This window comes from Ranitomeya variabilis, chromosome 1 (assembly GCF_051348905.1).
Source record: "Ranitomeya variabilis isolate aRanVar5 chromosome 1, aRanVar5.hap1, whole genome shotgun sequence".
Lineage (NCBI taxonomy): Eukaryota > Metazoa > Chordata > Amphibia > Anura > Dendrobatidae > Ranitomeya > Ranitomeya variabilis.
The window spans coordinates 809912980-809931366 of record NC_135232.1 but is presented as its reverse complement, the minus strand read 5'-3'; the positions used below and the strand labels follow the sequence as shown (position 1 = coordinate 809931366).

The 18387-nt window shown below is 38.7% G+C and overlaps 1 protein-coding gene across 5 annotated transcripts in view; it reads left to right on the top strand.

Moving 5' to 3' along the window:
- The window catches only part of SLC20A2 (solute carrier family 20 member 2), a 158232-nt gene extending 148148 nt beyond the window's left edge, over positions 1–10084 (top strand). For 3 of the 5 annotated variants that reach the window (XM_077274443.1, XM_077274428.1, XM_077274434.1), the window contains exons 10-11: positions 2245–2329; positions 4436–10084. In XM_077274443.1, the coding sequence (XP_077130558.1) occupies positions 2245–2329; positions 4436–4600 (250 nt within the window). In that variant the 3' untranslated portion in view covers positions 4601–10084. Of the gene's footprint in view, positions 1–2244; positions 2330–2766; positions 2852–4435 lie in introns of all 5 variants that reach the window. The other 2 variants (XM_077274454.1, XM_077274463.1) reach the window with 2 other exon arrangements.
- The last annotated feature ends 8303 nt before the right edge of the window (positions 10085–18387 follow it).

Below are 18387 nucleotides of genomic sequence, written 5' to 3'. Positions count from 1 at the left end.
GGGCAAATGTCCCATAGAAGCAGACCCCAAACTGTTATAGCCCCAATACCACAAAGTTGTATCAACAATAATCTGGTAGTGTCAGATATTTCAATACTGTAGAATTTTGCCTACATCTGGGCCACCTCTAACCTTTGATAAAAGCCATAACACAAGTGAAACCTTGAGCCTCCAAAAACATTAAGGGGCCAGTTCATCATGACTGGGGTTTTGTATGCCAGTCTTGAAGAAGAATCCACTGATTGAAATTGAACTGAATACATTAAGAACCAGGAGCTTCTTAATGACTTTGAATCATCTATCGTCTGCCGTGCCACAATTAAAGGGGGTTATCCATGATTGATTTAAAAAAATTTTCTCATGGGGTTAAGAATGGACAGGTAGGTAGTTACTAACTATCTGCCTGTTTTGCCTAGTGCCAGTTCAGATCTATCACAGACTGCTGTGGCCAGTGATTCAGCTGCTTCATGCCTACAGAACAGCTCTTCCTCTTCCTGATTGCTCTATCGACGGAGCATGACCATCGACATGCTGATTGACAACCGGCTCTCAGCAATAATGCAATGCGGAGCAGGCTGTCAATCAGCATGACATCAGTAGTCATGTTCCATGAGCAGAGCGAAAGAGAAGCAGCTGCTCTGTTGAAGTGACCTCACTGGAAGCTGCTGAATCACCAGCAGGAGTAGCATGTGACCACTCTGTGTCAGCAGAAAGCAGCATCAGGCACAACAGGCAGATAGTTAGCCGCTTCCTTGCTTGTAAGTTCTTAGGCCCATGAGTAAAAAAATGAAAAGGTGCAGGATAATCCCTTTAAAAAATGCAATGACAAAAGTTATACAATGTTTGCTGAAATCAGGTGCAAACTGTTTGGTTTTGATTTGGCCCCAAGTTCTAATCACTTCTGTTTGGGATCACAGATAACTGATTTCTTACTGCCCAGTGTAGGAGTATAGTGGCTTGGAGGATTACAGTCCTATGCAAAGTGGAAAACTGATTTATCGGACTCCGTAAGGGGGGCACCGACTGTCACTATTAAAGGCTATGCGCACTTTGCAACCAATTGTCTATATTGCTTTAGTGCTTCTATAAAATTGTAAAAACATAAAAATGAAACTAAGCTTATATGTAGGTTAACAAGAAGAACATATGGAAGAGTGGAGGCCCATTTATACATACCATATTACTATGAAAACCTTCAGATTTCTAGATGAAACTTAAGTGTCTCCACTACATGGTCACTTTAGTTATTTTAAATGGAGATACACGTGGAGGGCATCGCTTCTGTAGTGGAGGTGCAGCCGAAGAGAGGAGGAAGGGAGGGATCCAGCATAATCCTTCAACGTTGAAATCAATTTATTCATTAAGTCATTAAAACAAGGATCGAAGCAAACGTAGGTTTTAATATGTTTACTTAGATCCTTGTGTTTAATGGCTTGTGAATCAATTGGATTTTAACATCGGATGGTCATGACGGATCCCTTCCTTCCTCCTCCCCTTTAGATATATTACGGTAACTTGCTGTCAGAGATTTCCCAAACTATTTTCATACTTTCTACATGCACAAGTATAATTTGAACTAAAAAGTAAAACAACATTTTCTCATAGAACTCAATATTGAAGTAAGTTGTTATGAAAGATTTTCTTTAGATTTTTTTCCAGAGTATGCCATATTTAAGATTTTAGTCCTAAGAATTTGACTGAGCTGAGATTTCAAGACTTATTTGACAGTCTTGGGCTACATTAACACATTTGTGTAAAACAGCCTTTTTTTTTTTTACGTGTCTTCCATATTGCTTCTGTTTTTTATCCGTTGACTCTTAACAATGGATGGTTGAAACACAAATGGAAACCTTTAAGTACAAAGTCTGTGTTAAATGTTTCATCCGATTTAATACGGATCTCCATAGACTTAAATGGTGTAGTTTGATCCACAAAACAGATGAGAATCTGCGTTGAATGTCAGAGTGGAGACACTGATCCCTTTTTTAAACTTTAAAACTGGATCTCATCAGGACGTGTCACACTCGTGTGTGAATGTAACCTTCCATTGTTTTTTCCCTTGTAAGTGAGGAGCATACAGTAGATGTGTCTAAGTCTTATCTTTCATGAATCATATGATTGCATGCTGTCATCTAAGTGAAGCAGACAATGAAGGCTTTCTGGTAAGAATTTCCGCGTTGCCCTGCACGTTGGGCGACCGTATAACAATTGTGATTATCAAGTGTTTTCTTATACTTCCCGCAGTGGATTCACTATTGAGTTGGCTTCGGCGTTCACAGTTGTGGTAGCTTCCAATATTGGACTCCCTATCAGTACCACACACTGCAAGGTATGCCCTTTGCATGTGACTGCATTTGGGGTAGTCAAGGCTATCCATTTGCTTTACCTTTTTGGTTAAGATCAATGTTTACTGGCACAGAGAATACGTTATGTGTCTATTAAAGACATTACTACTATACATGGGAAATTATTCTTTTCCCATAGTTCCCATTAGGAAAACTCCGATCCGAGAACCTTGTGAGCCGCTATATTTTACAGTTGTTGATATACAGTATATAAAAATAACAGGTCTGAATAATTCTTGGTGCCTTATGCCTTCTAAAGATAGATCCACTGGTGCCACTAAAAATTGATCTAAAGCAAGTCACTCACAAAGCCTCATCCTATCCCGCCGTCTACCATCCACTCTCCTCTGTGCACGGCTCGTGGTTGCATGCAAGTTTTTCACCCTTCAAACTGTCTTCTGTTGTTTTTTTTTCCCCACAGTGGATTTTGCGTTGAAGTAATGTCTGGGCTAACTGTATTATTAGCCTCTAATGTTGGTATACCCATAAGCTCTACTCATTGCAAGGTATTGGGTTTGCAGTGGTACAATAGAAAATGTCTTTATGTGCCACAATCCGAATATGGTACAATAGTCACATTGTCTTTGACTTCAGTTTTGTTACATTGATGTTGCTTGCTCAAACCTGGAATATAATATGTAAAATTTCACCCACACTGCATTATACATAGACACTAAAATACATACCAAATTAATATTTAGAATTATTCCGCATAACTGTTAAAAAGGGTTTGTTTCATAAATTAACCTATGCAAATATCCTCTTCCAAGTGGAAGAGGATTTGAACTCTAGCGCCAGCTATTACATAAAGCAATCCTGAAAGTCAATATAGACTATTAACAAGCCTTGCCACATGACTTGGGTCAAGAAGCCAACCCAGACACTCCATTTTCAGACACATGTTTCGTGGTGTTTGCTCCTCATCAGTGCAAAGCAGGAGATCTGATTTGCCTTTGTGACAGCCCTCAAATGGGTTAAACATGGGAAACATTTCTCTTTTATGAAGTGTCAAGCCAGTATAAGGAGACTTATAGGCCATGCAATGCTTTTCTGGGAATTTAAATATGCAAGTATCCTCTTTAGAAAAGAAGAACTAGAACTCTAGGGCCACCTATTAGATGTAGCAATCCTAAAAGTCAGTATTGCCCCTTTTAACGAGCCTTTGCACCTGACTTGGGATAACCAGGCACTCTGTGACTTACTCTAGGAAATAAATGGATCTGACCAGCTTTAATAAAATCTTTACAATGACTGTTATATTTACTTTTTATTTAGATTCCTAAAATCCTGTTGGCAAGTGAAGAACATGAAGTAACATTTTTTATGAATGATAAAGCTTTAGTATCAAGGACCTTGAGGTTATACACAGTTAATAGTTATTTGGGAGAACATGCCAATTTCAAGGCATTTCCTGACCTTTTAGGAAATTGTATTTTGTTATTGTTTAGCATGTCGAACTGTCACATAGTTTTCTTTCTCTCTGAGCCCCCAGTTATGTTCATCCCACTGGTTTTGGAATACTGGGCTGCAGAGATGATGTGCCATACGCAACACTTAGAAAAGAGTCAGATTTTTCATATGGTCTATTTTCTTTTTGCTCAAGCGACAGTCATTTTACAGAAATCCAGCACTTTAATTCCTGAGCATGCTTATTACATGTCATGTAATATATTACTGAAGTCAGTGATCAAATGTGTAGTTCTCCTCAGATCGCTGTATTGATGCTTCACACTGGTCACTAATTAATTCCATAACTGCTTCTTCTCCTTTCCATTACTAATATCTAACCTTTGCTTAGTATGACTCTTAAATGTTTCTTGTAGTCTATTTATTAGTTAGTACCACTGCTCTCAACATCCCACGAAATCATTAGCCTAATCGACTCTGAACATGACCTTATTTCAGAATTTGATTTTTATTTGCATACCCATTGGTAATAAAGCTGTAGAACAAACTGCAATTATTTAACTATCCATTGAGAAAAAGTGTAATTGTACTACCAACATTAACTTTGCAGATCTGTTGTGTTCTTAACATCATTATCGTAAGTATTTTCTTTTCTTTTCTTTCCACGTCCTATAAAACAAAAGGTTGGATCGGTGGTGTCGGTGGGCTGGATCCGATCACGCAAAGCCGTAGACTGGCGCTTGTTTAGGAACATCTTCCTGGCCTGGTTTGTGACGGTACCTGTGGCTGGTCTCTTTAGCGCTGGAGTGATGGCCATCCTTCAATACGGCATCCTACCCTATGTTTGATCATATAACCTCTGACTAAGGCGAAATCCTATAGAAATAACCTTACTGGAAACCACACAAAGCTACAGCAATATTACAAGCCGCCCGCTTTACCAACAATGTGGAAAATAACAAGCCCTTCTACTTATCAATGCATCATCATCTTGATGTAATAATTTTGCTGTATATAATGTATGTCAAATTGGTGATATGGTGAGATGTGGCTTATTACTTATATTTAAATAAATATATATATATATATATGCGTATAGTAGGTTACACTACCAGAGCATTATAATTTGGGATGGGAGTAATTGCATAGCCTTTTATATCTAGATAAAAGCTGTACATAATGTATTATTTTTGTGAGGTTGCTTTTTTTAATATTCAAAAAATTAGTATAAATTATCAAATATACCCACGTCTACTTGATATGTATAGTGTAAGTGATAAGCGAGGTAGGGGAGTGGAATTCTACATTTTTGTAATAAGCAGGGTTCTGAATGAGTATAAAGAAGTCTGGCAAAAATATACATAAAGATGTGCATAATACTTTAAGGAGAAAAGTTCACACCCAATAAAAGTAGCTTTTTATGTATTATAATTTACATTTGTAAATATATTAGCATATTTTCATTGGCTAATTTCCCTATTGTGTTTAATTAAAAAGTGTAGTAGAGTACCAAAGAAGGGAGGTTGTTCCTGGCGAGTGTAGTCACACTTGTGTGTCAATCTGCTACTTGGCCACCAAGCCTTCAGAAACCATTGCATTTTGTGCTTTAATGAAGCTCTATGAATACGTATGAAACTGCTGCAGTTCACTAGTTATGCACATATCCATTCTCAGAAGTGTCTTTTTTTTTTTTCTCAACTCCAGTTCTCAAAAGTGCCCAAAAAGTCGTTATTGGATCTGCCATGAACGAGACACCGGTGACATAGATTACTGGTCTCTAAATGGAGGAACATTTTGGTCAAAAATTAAAAAAATAAAATAAAAATGGAATTGTATAGTGTTACTATTGAACAGAAGACTTATGTTGTGTGTATTTTCTCCATTGTACCATCAAACACCTGTTATGTCCACAGGGATTTTTCCAGACCGGGAATAGTCATCCATTTGTTTCATACCTCTCCATACGCTATTTGCAGCTACACACAACTAAGGCCCCCCCCCCCCCCACTCCTATTGGTAAAAAGTAATAGTTGATACATTACATATACCAGAAATATAACATGACCTTTAAGATAATGATCTGCTTTTACATATCAGTCTTTATATGTCAAATTGTGCATAATTAATACACCAGAGTTGCCTGATAAGGACTTTCCCAAAGAACTATCATATTAAAACCATTACACTGTATTGGACATGTATTAAAAATATTCACCAATAACCAAGAAGCAGCAACATAAGACTTGCCCCTGGGGGTGGTTGTACACCACAAAACACTGGTTCAACAAACAAATCCGTGAGTGATCATCGAAAAGAATTGCGTGCCTAGATCTAGGGTTATGTGGAAATATAAGAGCTGAATAGTCGTCTCAACACAAAATGGTCTAAGGATTAACATGTATAGTTCAGGAAATGGTTATTGCAATTAAAGTAGTCCGAAATTGCTCCCAATTTCACACCACCTAATAGCCCTTCCTGGTCACGGAGGTTAGCACTCTAGTAGTAGCAAAATCGTGCACCTGCTTAACAGCGTCTCATCCATAAGTTACCCTGCTATAATGGGAGAAGACCCAGACTTTTGTGGTGCTCTGCATATGGGATTATCAGCCTGCTGCCCCAGATCTACTTTCATTTTTTTTTTTGCTGGTTATTGGAGCCAGGGTCTGTGTGAACATTAACACTAGTGATGAGCGAATATACTCGTTACTCGAGATTTCCCGAGCACGCTCTAGGTTCCTCCAAGTATTTTTTAGTGCTCGGAGATTTAGTTTTTCTTGCCGCAGCTGAATGATTTACAACTGTTAGCCAGCATAAGTACATGTGGGGGTTGCCTGGTTGCTAGGGAATCCCTACATGTACTTATCTTATGCTGGCTAGCAGATGTAAATCATTCAGCTGCGGCAAGAAAAACTAAATCTCCGGGCACTAAAAATACTCGGAGGACCCCCGAGCGTGCTCGAGAAATCACGAGTAACGAGTATATTCGCTCATCACTAATTAACATATATACAGTAACAAATAATATTTTAGTTAGGTGCTTCTATAAGCACTTTGATAATTGACCCCTTGTAGTTTTTGTTCTTTCAGTTTTTGCTTTAGGACTTTCCCCTGCATTATCTAAAGAAAGCAGTTTGCCACATTGGTCCTTCTTCTGGAGGAGCCTGGATTATAGATTAATGATTTGTTCCTTGAAGAGGAACCTGTCACTTTAAATATGATTAGCCAACAACAAGTTTAAAACCGAATATGCTGAACAGAGCGATACGTTTTGTGATAAAATGCTCAGTACACCCTGCTTTCAAATGAAATCCTTATTTGTATGGCTAGTAGTCCAGTGGGTGGGCCTAATCTGTGATTGACAGCCTTTACTGTATAAGCATATGTACAGAGATGGTTGTTAATTTTTGCGTCAAATTGCCCAGTGACTCCTAAGAATAGCAAGGCAATGATTTTCATTGATAAGTTACAAGTTAAACATAAAGGGAACCTGACAGGTCCTGCATGCCCCCCAAACCACCAGCAGTTCTATGTTCCTTTTTAAATTCACTGTCTAGCAGTCCCTTTATTACTTTGTACACATACAAGATTTTTAGAAATAGTATTTATCCTATACAAATGAATCTTGTGACTAGTAAATAGGGGCGTTACTTTAGACAGACTAGTATTCTCCCTGTACATGTTGTCACGCCCCTGTGGGCGTCATCGCCAGCTCTGTATAAATCTTGCGTGTACATCCAGTTTTCTTCTGCCTTGTTTTGCGTCTCTGAAGGCGGGTGTACATTTTTAGGCTTCAGAGGTGCACTGCACATAGCCGGAAGAGCAGATGACGACTCACGCACACAGAGGAGCCAACGAACAAAAGGCCCATTGATGTGAGTGAAAAAATCCGCATGCCAGATATTTGCAGGGAGCTGGCGACGACACTGACTCTTCCAAATCATGTTATCACTCCCACAGGGCTTGATAACCTGCAGAGAGAAACTAGCGCCCCATTGACTAGCCTAAGGCCTAGCATATTATAATTGGACTTTAGAAAAAGGATTTCTAAATATTTGTTTGTCAGTCATAATAGAAGGACTGTTAGGCAGGGTATTTAAACCACAATTTCTGGCATGGGGGAAGCTGTCAAGTTCTCTTTAATTATTTAACCAAAATTTCATCTAATCTGCTTCGTCTTCCCTGTTCTATGCCATGCCCCTGTTTTCACCTTTTGGAGACAATTTTTTTCCCCACTACGTAAATGCATGTATTTTTTGGCTAGAAATCAGTTCTGCATTTGGATTTCCTAAAAAAAAAAAAATGTGCACAGTTTGGTGAGGGCGGAATGTTTTATTCAGAGTCCATCAGTAAGGTCGTTCTGACTTTCCAGTGATGGATGACCACAGAACACATCATAGTAGAATGTGTAAGGCATCAAAGAGTCTGTAAAGCCAAACGGTGCAAAAATTTTTAGTGAAGCAAAATAGTAAAAATAATTTTCAGCCCCACAGTGTTTTTGCTAGTGACCGGTTTCCTTTAGTCATGTGCTCATTAAATGAATAGTAATCTCCTTGACTTTCTACAAGACTTTCTTTAGGAACGTGCACATCTACGGTAATTGGTGTAGGTAAGCCTATATTTTTTCAAAGTAGTTTTAGTTTTTATTTGAAGAGGTTTTGTGTTTGGAAAAAATGGAGAAAGTCCTACTTGTTGTTAGGTATCCTTGACAATGGGTGGAGATGAGCTATAATCTATGTTCCATGTTCCTGCATACACCGTAGTCATCCATACAATTGGTTGGAAGTAAGTACAGGTCTTTTAGAGCAAAAGACAACTTTGCAGATGCTTTTTACTTTGTGCAGGAGATCATAGAATGTTACAGTTGGAAGGGACAGCCAGGGTCATCGTGTCCAACCCCCTGCTCCATGCAGGATTCATTAAACCATCTGACTGTCCAGCCTCTGTTTGAAGACTTCCATTGAAGAAGAAGTCACCACCTCTCGTGGCAGCCTGTTCCACTCATTGATAACCCTCACTGTCAAAAAGTTTTTCCAATGCAGATCCAGGACAGGCGACCCCCTCCCACCATTAATAACTCCCAGTACCCTAAGCACCTTAAAGAGAATTCTAGTATGGTAGTAGTGGTGGAACTTGAGGACTGGAGTTGAGAAATACTGAAGTGATTACCATCTATGCCTGTAGTGGATTGCTTAATATTTTGCGTTGTCAGTCTAAATATTCTTAGTAAAACAATTATGCAAACTTTTAGCTTTGGACCCAGATTCTGTTTATGTACTTTACATAGCGCTTGCTTTTCCAGTAATTTGCTAAAGCTCCTATTTTTTTGCCCAAGTTAATTATTATCTTATGGATGTGAAGCCACTTATAAGTTTGGGTTTCTTTCAAGGGGTGGTCTCATTTCACAAAGCCGGTCAGCTGCAGCGCAAAGAGACAATCAGTTGATCAACGGAGGTTTGGTTTCAGATAACTGGTATCACAGGACTAAGTTACCTTTACCCTGTGGCAACTTATTACAACTATTCTAATAAATTGCTGTACTTGGAATATGCAAATTGCCTCTTCACAGAGAAAGTACAAATTGTACTTGGAATATTGATAGGACTACGCCTGAGACAGTAGGAGCCATTGGAACTTTGCTTTAGCAAGTGGACCACCTTATTATGTCCGTTTGCCATAATGGAGAATATGTAAGAGGCTATAACAGTGAGGCTACTACTTTACAAGATAAAATAAATATCTTAAATGTAAACCATCTTTAAAGCCTTAGAAAAGGGTCAACTGGTTATATTCGGTTGGGTTCAATGTTGCGGCAGTGTGCTTTGTCATAAAATTGTGCATGTAGTGTATCGCAAAATGCCACAGATCCACAGCAAGTGCAGGTGAAGCAAATTTTTATGTGCATTAGCTGTACTTCTCGAAGAAGCGCAATAAATATAAAGGTTTTGCTGCTCCGTTCTTGGCTACATGACACACTACTGCTCCGCACATGAATCCAGTCTTGGAACTATCTTGCAATTAAACACTTAGGCCCCAATTCATTTAATTGTCTTGTTTTTGCTGCCATCTTTTGCACCAAATTCTTCAAAATTGTGCAGGCTGTTTAGAAATTTTGCTCAAAGTTGAAAAATGACATTCATTTTTGTCTCTTACCTTTTTTTACTACTTTTTAGTGCTGAAATAACGAATACATACATAAATGCACCAATATATCTGGTGTACATCACTCCAGGAGTAACCAAAGTACATTTATGACAACTTTTGTGACTTTTCAAAAAAGTCTCAAATGAGGAACCAGACTAAAACACAGTGGAAAACTTAAAAAAAAACAAAAACAGCCGAACAAAAAATTGCTTTTGGAAAAAGTGCAAATGGAAAGAATATGGTGCAAATAAAGAAAAAAACTAGAACAAATGCAATAATGAATAGGGCCCATAACGACCTTGAGCCAATATTGGAAGCGCTTTGAGATGGTGAAGTCAGAAACCTAAAAGATGTGAGACCGCGAGAAAGGCCAGTACTAAAAGTATAGACATCATTGATTTAAAAATTCTTGCCACTGAGTTTATATGTGGAGCATATATCTCCCCAGTAGACTGCAAGTGAAATATTCACACAACACTCAAGCTTTAGCCCTTCCGTGTTCTGCATCTCGTCCTCTTTTAGCCTTCCATTGTGATTGGAGAGGAAATCTGTACAGCAGTAGGCTCCGTGCTAGCTGATCTTTTATTTGCTCGGCTAAAAGAAGCAAAATAAAAACGTGTAATTTCTATAAAAGCAATGTGTTTTGTTGTTGCATATCAGTTGTTCTGTCTCTAAAGATTGCATCCCTGACAATTTTTATACTCCATTTCTATACATACAGCATCCTTTGTGTGCCTAAAAAAATCTTTCTCAAATAATTTTTCGTAATTCACATATCTAAAACATTTCAAGGGGAGGGTGGTTGAAATAATGGATAGTCTCTGTAGAATGTTATGTAGCACTTCAAGGGGGTATCTCCAGCACTGCTCACTTTTACGTTCCTTCTGTGCCCGTCTGCCAAAAAGTGTGCACGATTACTTCTGATCATACATATGTCCAGGTAGGTATGTGCAGATGCGATGTACTTGGCAGCACTCACTTTCCGATGTGGAAGCGACTCTCTCACTGGCAGTTCTTTAAATGTTCTGTTTAAGCAAGGTTTATCCATGCTGCCATTTTTATCATTTTGGAGATGTCTTCCTTTATCATAGTTTATATCGGCAACTTGGTATAAATGTTAGAATGCTGCTATCATTTTATTCTTCTCATCATAGAAATTTACTTGGTACGTCTTGCTGCTTTTTTTTCTGCTTTTAAAAAAAAAATTATCATATTCTGATGCTTACACTGGTGAAAAAAAAAATGAAATAAAAGTTTAAGCTTTTTTCTTAACAAAACTTGTAAGGTTAGGTTCACAATGCATTTTTTTTTTGCCGTTGTTGAACACACGCCAGTTAAAACTCTGACATATTAAATGGAAGATATGACAGATGCCCAACTGTGGCAATCATCACCAATAGAATATTTCTACTTTTAATCCATACAGTGACTGACTGCTAAAATTGAAAATAAAAAATTCTAAATGGCAGAATTATTTTTTTTTTTAGGTCACCTTTTTAAAAAGAAAAAAAATTGCATGAACCCCATAATAATGCCAATTTAAAATACAGCTTAACCCACAAAGAAAATACCCTAATACTAGTGTATCAACCAAGTGATAGTTACGGCTCTACAAATTTTGCAACTGAAGCAAGGTGGGAGGGTGGTAGTGTTTTTTTTTTGTTTGTTTGTTTTTATGAAGTAGTGTAACAAGGAACAGATGACTTGTAGTACAAAGGTACCATGTCACTTATGCCGCAAAGTAAATGCTGTAAAGACAAAACCCAACCCTAAAAAAGAAACAATGGTATTGTGGTTTATGGTTTTGTTTTTTCCTTCCTTTCACCCAATTTTGAATTGTTTTTAAATATCTTATATGGCAAAATGAATTATCATTCAAAACTAAAACACCCACAGAAAAAAAAAAAAAAAAAAGAGCTCATACCGCCGTGATAGAAAAATAAGTTATTGCTTTTGGAAGGCGAGAAGGAAAAAAAACTAATGTCTCGGCCTTTGACAGATGTCATACAGTAACATCTCTTACCCATAGAACATTTTTATATTTTTTTTGCCCGACCTTGCTGGATAGAATAGCGTAGCCCAAGAATATTCCCCTTCTCCCCATTTTTTATTCTTTTTTTGTAACATTATGCTCGTGGCCTAATGACACATTTAGCATTAGTATATTTAGGCCGGGGTCACACTTGCGTGTGTAATGCGAGAAACTCAATTCCTGGCACTGGCGGTTCGGACCGGAGCATTCAGCTGCATAGAAATACATGGAGCCGCACACTCTGGTCCCGAGTGCCGCCGGGAATTGATGCGAGAGACTCGCGTGTGTTTCTCGCATTATACACGCAAGTGTGACCCCGGCCTTAGAGTTTTCCTGGCACACATTCTATCCAAAGGGAGAAAAACACGATAGAACAGGGCCTAACCAGATAGATCTGGTATAAACTGCATGTATCTGTCCTTTACATCTATTTTTTTTTTTATACATTTTTTACAAGATTTTATTAGAAGCAGCGCACCCCCTTGTACAGCATATAAACACGAACTAAAGCTCTTCCCCACTTTTTTTTATTTTATTTTTTTTTTACAATAAGCATTGTCATCGGATGCAATCTGTCAAATGATGAGCACACTGACTTAAGTTTGCCTAAAGTCTCTCTTGTCTGGTGTGCATTCTTTATAATAGTCATGTGAGTATAGGTCAATCGGTAGATAATTTTGTATGTCGAATTGTGCCATAAAGCAGCTTGCACTGATCATCAACCAGCACAAACTCTGTATAGTGTTTCAGGAACGTCCTGCTCACAACTAAATGTTGCGATTTGTATATGTGTACCTGTGTAGGCACATATGGGCTGCTGAGTGGATATTTTTGAAAGATACTGAAAATAATATGAACACTGTTGTAAAGTATAGCAGAATATCTAACAGCAATTCTGAAATTGTGTGATGCATATATGTATTAAAAAGCATATTTTATTTTATACCATGAAAAAAAAGGAAACAGAAAAATAAAATCTAAAAGTTCATATACTGTGTGCTTTTGTAGTCTGTCTAAAGATTTGTTTGTTTGTTTTTTTTCAGTCTTTTGGTTTTTATATTAATAATAAAGATACATTGCTAGACAATGGTGAAAAAAAACGTATTAATCTGCAGATATGGGGTTAATCTGCAGGTTAATAGTGTTCTGATTCCATTTGACCACCACACTAGAAACCTGGCAACAGGAACTAAATTAACTTTATTCCTCCCGACAGCTTCCGGCTTTCAGTCATAGACATTCGACGTCAGTCACAGCTCAGTACATAGTGAGAGACGGCTGTAATCGCATCCCTAGCACTGACTAACAGCTAGTTCAGCAGTGCATTAGTACAGAGCCAGCTGTCAGTCAGTGCTTGGGGGTGGGGTTACAGCCGCTATTCACTATGTACTGAGTGGTGACTGAAGCCACGCCTCAATCACTGAAAGCCAGAGGCTGCCAGGAGGAATAAAGTTAATTTTCTCCCCGTAGACCGGCTTTCAGTGCATCGGCCAAGTGACTTCAGAACACTATTAATCTGCAGATTAACAAAATATCTGCAGGTTAATATTGTTTTTAACAGGTTCCCTTTAAAAAAGGCTCTCCTGACATGTTATTTCATGGACAGTACAGATATTCACAATAATAAACAAGTCGAGATCATCTTTCTTATAATTCAGCGTTGTGCTAATTCTCTAGTACACTTTCTAAAAATGTATGAATAAATTGAGAACTGGGTGTCACCAACTGGGACATGTTCATCTGATAACCGTATCAGACTGTGAAGGGAAACACCCCATTGTCAGGGGTATTGATAGCATTCAGTTGTCAATTTATTCATATATTTCACAAAGAAAGAACAAAAAGAATTTGCAAAATGTTCTAAAAACTGATCTAGATTCGTTGATGAAAGGGAAATTTAAGTTTTACTGAAATTGATGTCGGCCTTCCTGACAATATTGAATTGATAGTCAAAAAACCAGATAGGTACTCTTTAACAACTTTTTTTTTTTTTTTTTTTTTTTGAGAGGTATCCAAAATACTATATCAAAGGAGCTTTTATAAAATGTTCCAATAGTCAAGTGGGATACTGTCTATATCCTAGGACAATGAAAATGCTCGCTTTTATTTTTTACCTGGATATTTTTTTCACATTTTTTAAAACTTTTTTTTTAATTTTTTTTTTTACTGTATTTATTAGTTCTCTTTGGGGACTTGAATTTGCAGTCGTCTGATCGCTTGTAGTATATAATGCAATGCCACAGTATTTCTGTATATAGTAAAAATCACTGTCTCGTTTTGAAGGCCGACTGTAGGCTGGGTTTCAAGGAAGCTTCACAATGACGGGCACGGAGGTCTTCCAACAGACTGGCGTCATCCCATTAGTACGCTGAGTTTGCGTCACTGGAGCTCCAATGGGCACATTGAATGATGGGCCCCTAAGCCGGCATGCTGTTACTGCAGCAGTCAGAGTTCGACACTCACATTTTTTAGGTTAATAGTCACTGGTGGAGCTCCGCCCACAGCAATTAAGCAGGCCCTGGCTGTGATACACAGCTATTTCCTGCCGGGTATGGGGCAAGTTCACCCCTTGAGTCTGCTCCATACACCCGCTACTTACTTGCACCATACATGTATAATAAGGAGTTAAGTATGAGGGCCTGTTTTCTGCAGGACAAACTGTATAAATAAATTACATATACATGTGTTTGTGTAATAAATATAGAAATGTGTGTGTGTATATATATATATATATATATATATATATATATATAATATGTGTGTAATTAATTTATATACAGTTCTGCAAAACACAAGCCCTCATACTTAACTCCTTACTATTAAACAACTATTAAACATGTAAGGTGCAACATATATATGTTTATATACTAGGTGAACCTTCAATGTACACAAATTTGGATTTTGTCACCATATTTTGACTGGTATAACTTTTTTCTGTCAATGGAGTTGTGTGAGGGCTTGACTTTTACTTTTCGCGAGGCGAGCAGTAGCTTTCTATTCCAAAGAAATGGCTTTTTTTTAATAGTATTTTTCTCAAGTTTTGGAGAGGTGAGTTTCATTTACACTTTTTCTTTTTTTAAATATGAATTTTTTTAAACGATCTGAGACCACATTGTAGGGAACCCTGTGAAACTTCACCATCTTATTAATAAAAACCTTAGCAATAGTCTTAGCAAGTGCCGATAATGTGATGAAATGCACCATTTTACTGAACCTATGTATGACCACCAGAATCGGTGTCTTGCCTGTCTATACTGGTAGGTCAGTAATAAAATCCATGAACAGGTGTGTCCATGGTCTATTAGGAATGGGTAGTGAAAGAAGAGGAACAGATGGATGAGTTTGCAGTCCTTTAGAACATGTGCAAACACTGCAAGCAGACACCTGTATAACCACAACCTGATACAACCCTGGCCACCAAAAACGAGAGTGGAGGTCCGCGGTTGCCTTACCACCTGGATGACCAGCAAGCACCGAGTTATGATGTTAACTAATAACTTTATGGTGCAAATTATATTGTACAAATAATCTGCCTGAAGGGCAGGAGCGTCCGCCTGAGCCTCCAACACCTCTCTCCAGGTCAGGGTTCAAGGCCGAAAGGACTACCCCCTTTTGCAAAATTGGGGCAGGGTTCTCCTGGTCATCACCACCAGGGAAGCTCCAGGACAATGCATCAGCCTTGGTGTTTTTAACTCCTGGACAGAAAGTGATCACAAAATTGAGCCTAGTAAAGAACAGAGACCACTTAACTTGTCTAGGGTCGAGACATTTAGCAGATTGAAGATATGACAGGTTCTTGTGGTCCGTGTGCTCCCTATTACCCACGTTATAATTTCTGCTGAGGATAATTTTTTGGAAAAGAAGGCGCATGGACGCAATTTACCAGGGGATGGACCCTGAGACAACGCAACCCCAACTCCGACACATCCACTTCTACTATAAAAGGTTGAGAAACATCGGGTTGTATAGGTGCAGTGGCAAAACAACTCTTTAAGAAGGAAAAAAGCCTGCAGAGCAGCATTTGACCATTTACAAAAATCAGATCCCTTGTCATGTCAGTAAGGCTGGGGTCACACTTGGCGTAAGACAATACGCCACGTATTATACGTCCGTACTACGGCCGTAATACGGAGAAATGTTCCCAAAATAGTGATCCGTAGTCAGGGTGTGTCAGCGTATTTTGCGCATGGCATCCTCCGTATGTAATCCGTATGGCATCCGTACTGCGAGATTTTCTCGCAGGCTTGCAAAACCGACATCTAATGGATTTATGTGCTCAAATGTTCGGGAAAACATATATACAGTATATATATATATATATATATATATATATATATATATATATGTCATTGAGACACATATATATATATATATTCTGTATTTAGATTTCATTCAGCGCGATATCTGTGAAAAGTCGGTAATTCAATTGCCGGCTTTTCATTTCTCCTGCACAAACCCGACAGGATATGAGACATGGTTTACATACAGTAAACCATCTCATATCCCCTTTTTTTTGCATATTTCACACTACTAATGTTAGTAGTGTGTATGTGCAAAATGTGGGCGCTGTAGCTGCTAAAATAAAGGGTTAAATGGCGGAAAAAATTGGCGTGGGCTCCCGCGCAATTTTCTCCGCCAGAATGGTAAAGCCAGTGACTGAGGGCAGATATTAATAGCCAGGAGAGGGTCCATGGTTATTGGCCCCCCGTGGCTAAAAACATCTGCCCCAGCCACCCCAGAAAAGGCACATCTGGAAGATGCGCCTATTCTGGTACTTGGCCACTCTCTTCCCACTCCCTGTAGCGGTGGGATATGGGGTAATGAAGGGTTAATGCCACCTTGCTATTGTAAGGTGACATTAAGCCAGATTAATAATGGAGAGGCGTCAATTATGACACCTATCCATTATTAATCCAATTGTATGAAAGGGTTAAAAAACACACACACACACGATTTAAAAGTATTTTAATGAAATAAACAGCGGTTGTTTTAATAATTTATTGCTCTCTCAATCCATCAGCAACACCCTCGCTTGGCAAAATAATAAACGCACAAGATACATACCTTCTGATGTCCGATCACGAGCGAGTGGTTTATTGCAGCTCGTGCCTGTAATATTAGTTAACCCCTTCAGATGGATTACATCGTGGGACGTGATCGGACATCAGAAGGTATGTATCTTGTGCGTTTATTATTTTGCCAAGCGAGGGCCTGCAAATGGATTGAGAGAGCAATAAATTATTAAAACAACCGCTGTGTTTATTTCATTAAAATACTTTTAAATCATGTGTGTGTGTTTTTTAACCCTTTCATACAATTGGATTAATAATGGATAGGTGTCATAATTGACGCCTCTCCATTATTTTTTTTTTTTTAACCATTCAAATTTTTATTGAGTAATAAAAGCAGAATACAAATACAGGTAACAGGGGAGGGAAAATAAAAGGGGGAGATGAGATTGCAACACAGATATCACGACCATATGAGAAGTCATCTATACATGAAATTAGATCAAAACATAGAAGAGCAATATACTGAGTATCATAGTCAGCAACACCATCAATGCGAGACAGTAGATGCAGGGTGTTCTGGGGATGAAAAAAAAGGGGAAGAGACCCAAGGGTCCCACCATGTAAGGACTTTATTCCTTTTGGGGAGGTTGTCAGCGGTAATTGACTCATAGCTAAAGTGAAGGTTGATTTTAGCGAGTAGCTCAGATTTGGAGGGGACAGATGAGGATTTCCAGTGTTTTGCAATACATAGTCTAGCAGCAACCAGGATGTTGGATATAATGGGTTGCAGGGGAGAAGGGAAGTCTATCAGTGAAATACCTAGTAGCGCCAAAGGACCGGTTAGGGAAACAGGATTTCGGATTACTTCCGAAAGAATAGCTTCAACCTGGCCCCAAAAAGGTTGTACACGGGGGCAACTCCACCACACATGAGCAAGCGAGCCATTAAAATTACAGTTTCTCCAGCACAGGGGGGAAGTTGTAGGGTAAAATTTTGCTAATTTGGCAGGAGTGAGGTACCACAGGAGTTGAATTTTTTTAGATTGTTCAAGGTGCCCAAGACATGAAGAGAAATTGGAGGGGTGCTGCATGGCCAAATTCCAGTCCTCACAAGGGGCAGCGAACGAGAGAGCAGCCTCCCAAGTGTACATAAAAGGGAGCCTATTTGAGAAGCCATGGGAAAGAAGCGCTTTGTAAATAATTGAGATACCATGGGATACCCAAGTATTAGGTCTAAAAAACCTCTGGACCGGAGTTTCCTCTCCCAGAGGAGAAGCGGGTATTCTAAACAAGTTTGGGCGCAGCAAGAAACTCCGAATCTGAAAATATTGAAAAAAGGTCTTAGGAGGGAGATTATACCGGGCCGAAAGGTCTATGAAAGACCTTAGATCAGCTCCATCATAAAGGTCGATAATACGGACAATCCCGCAATCCTTCCAAGTGGAAAGAGA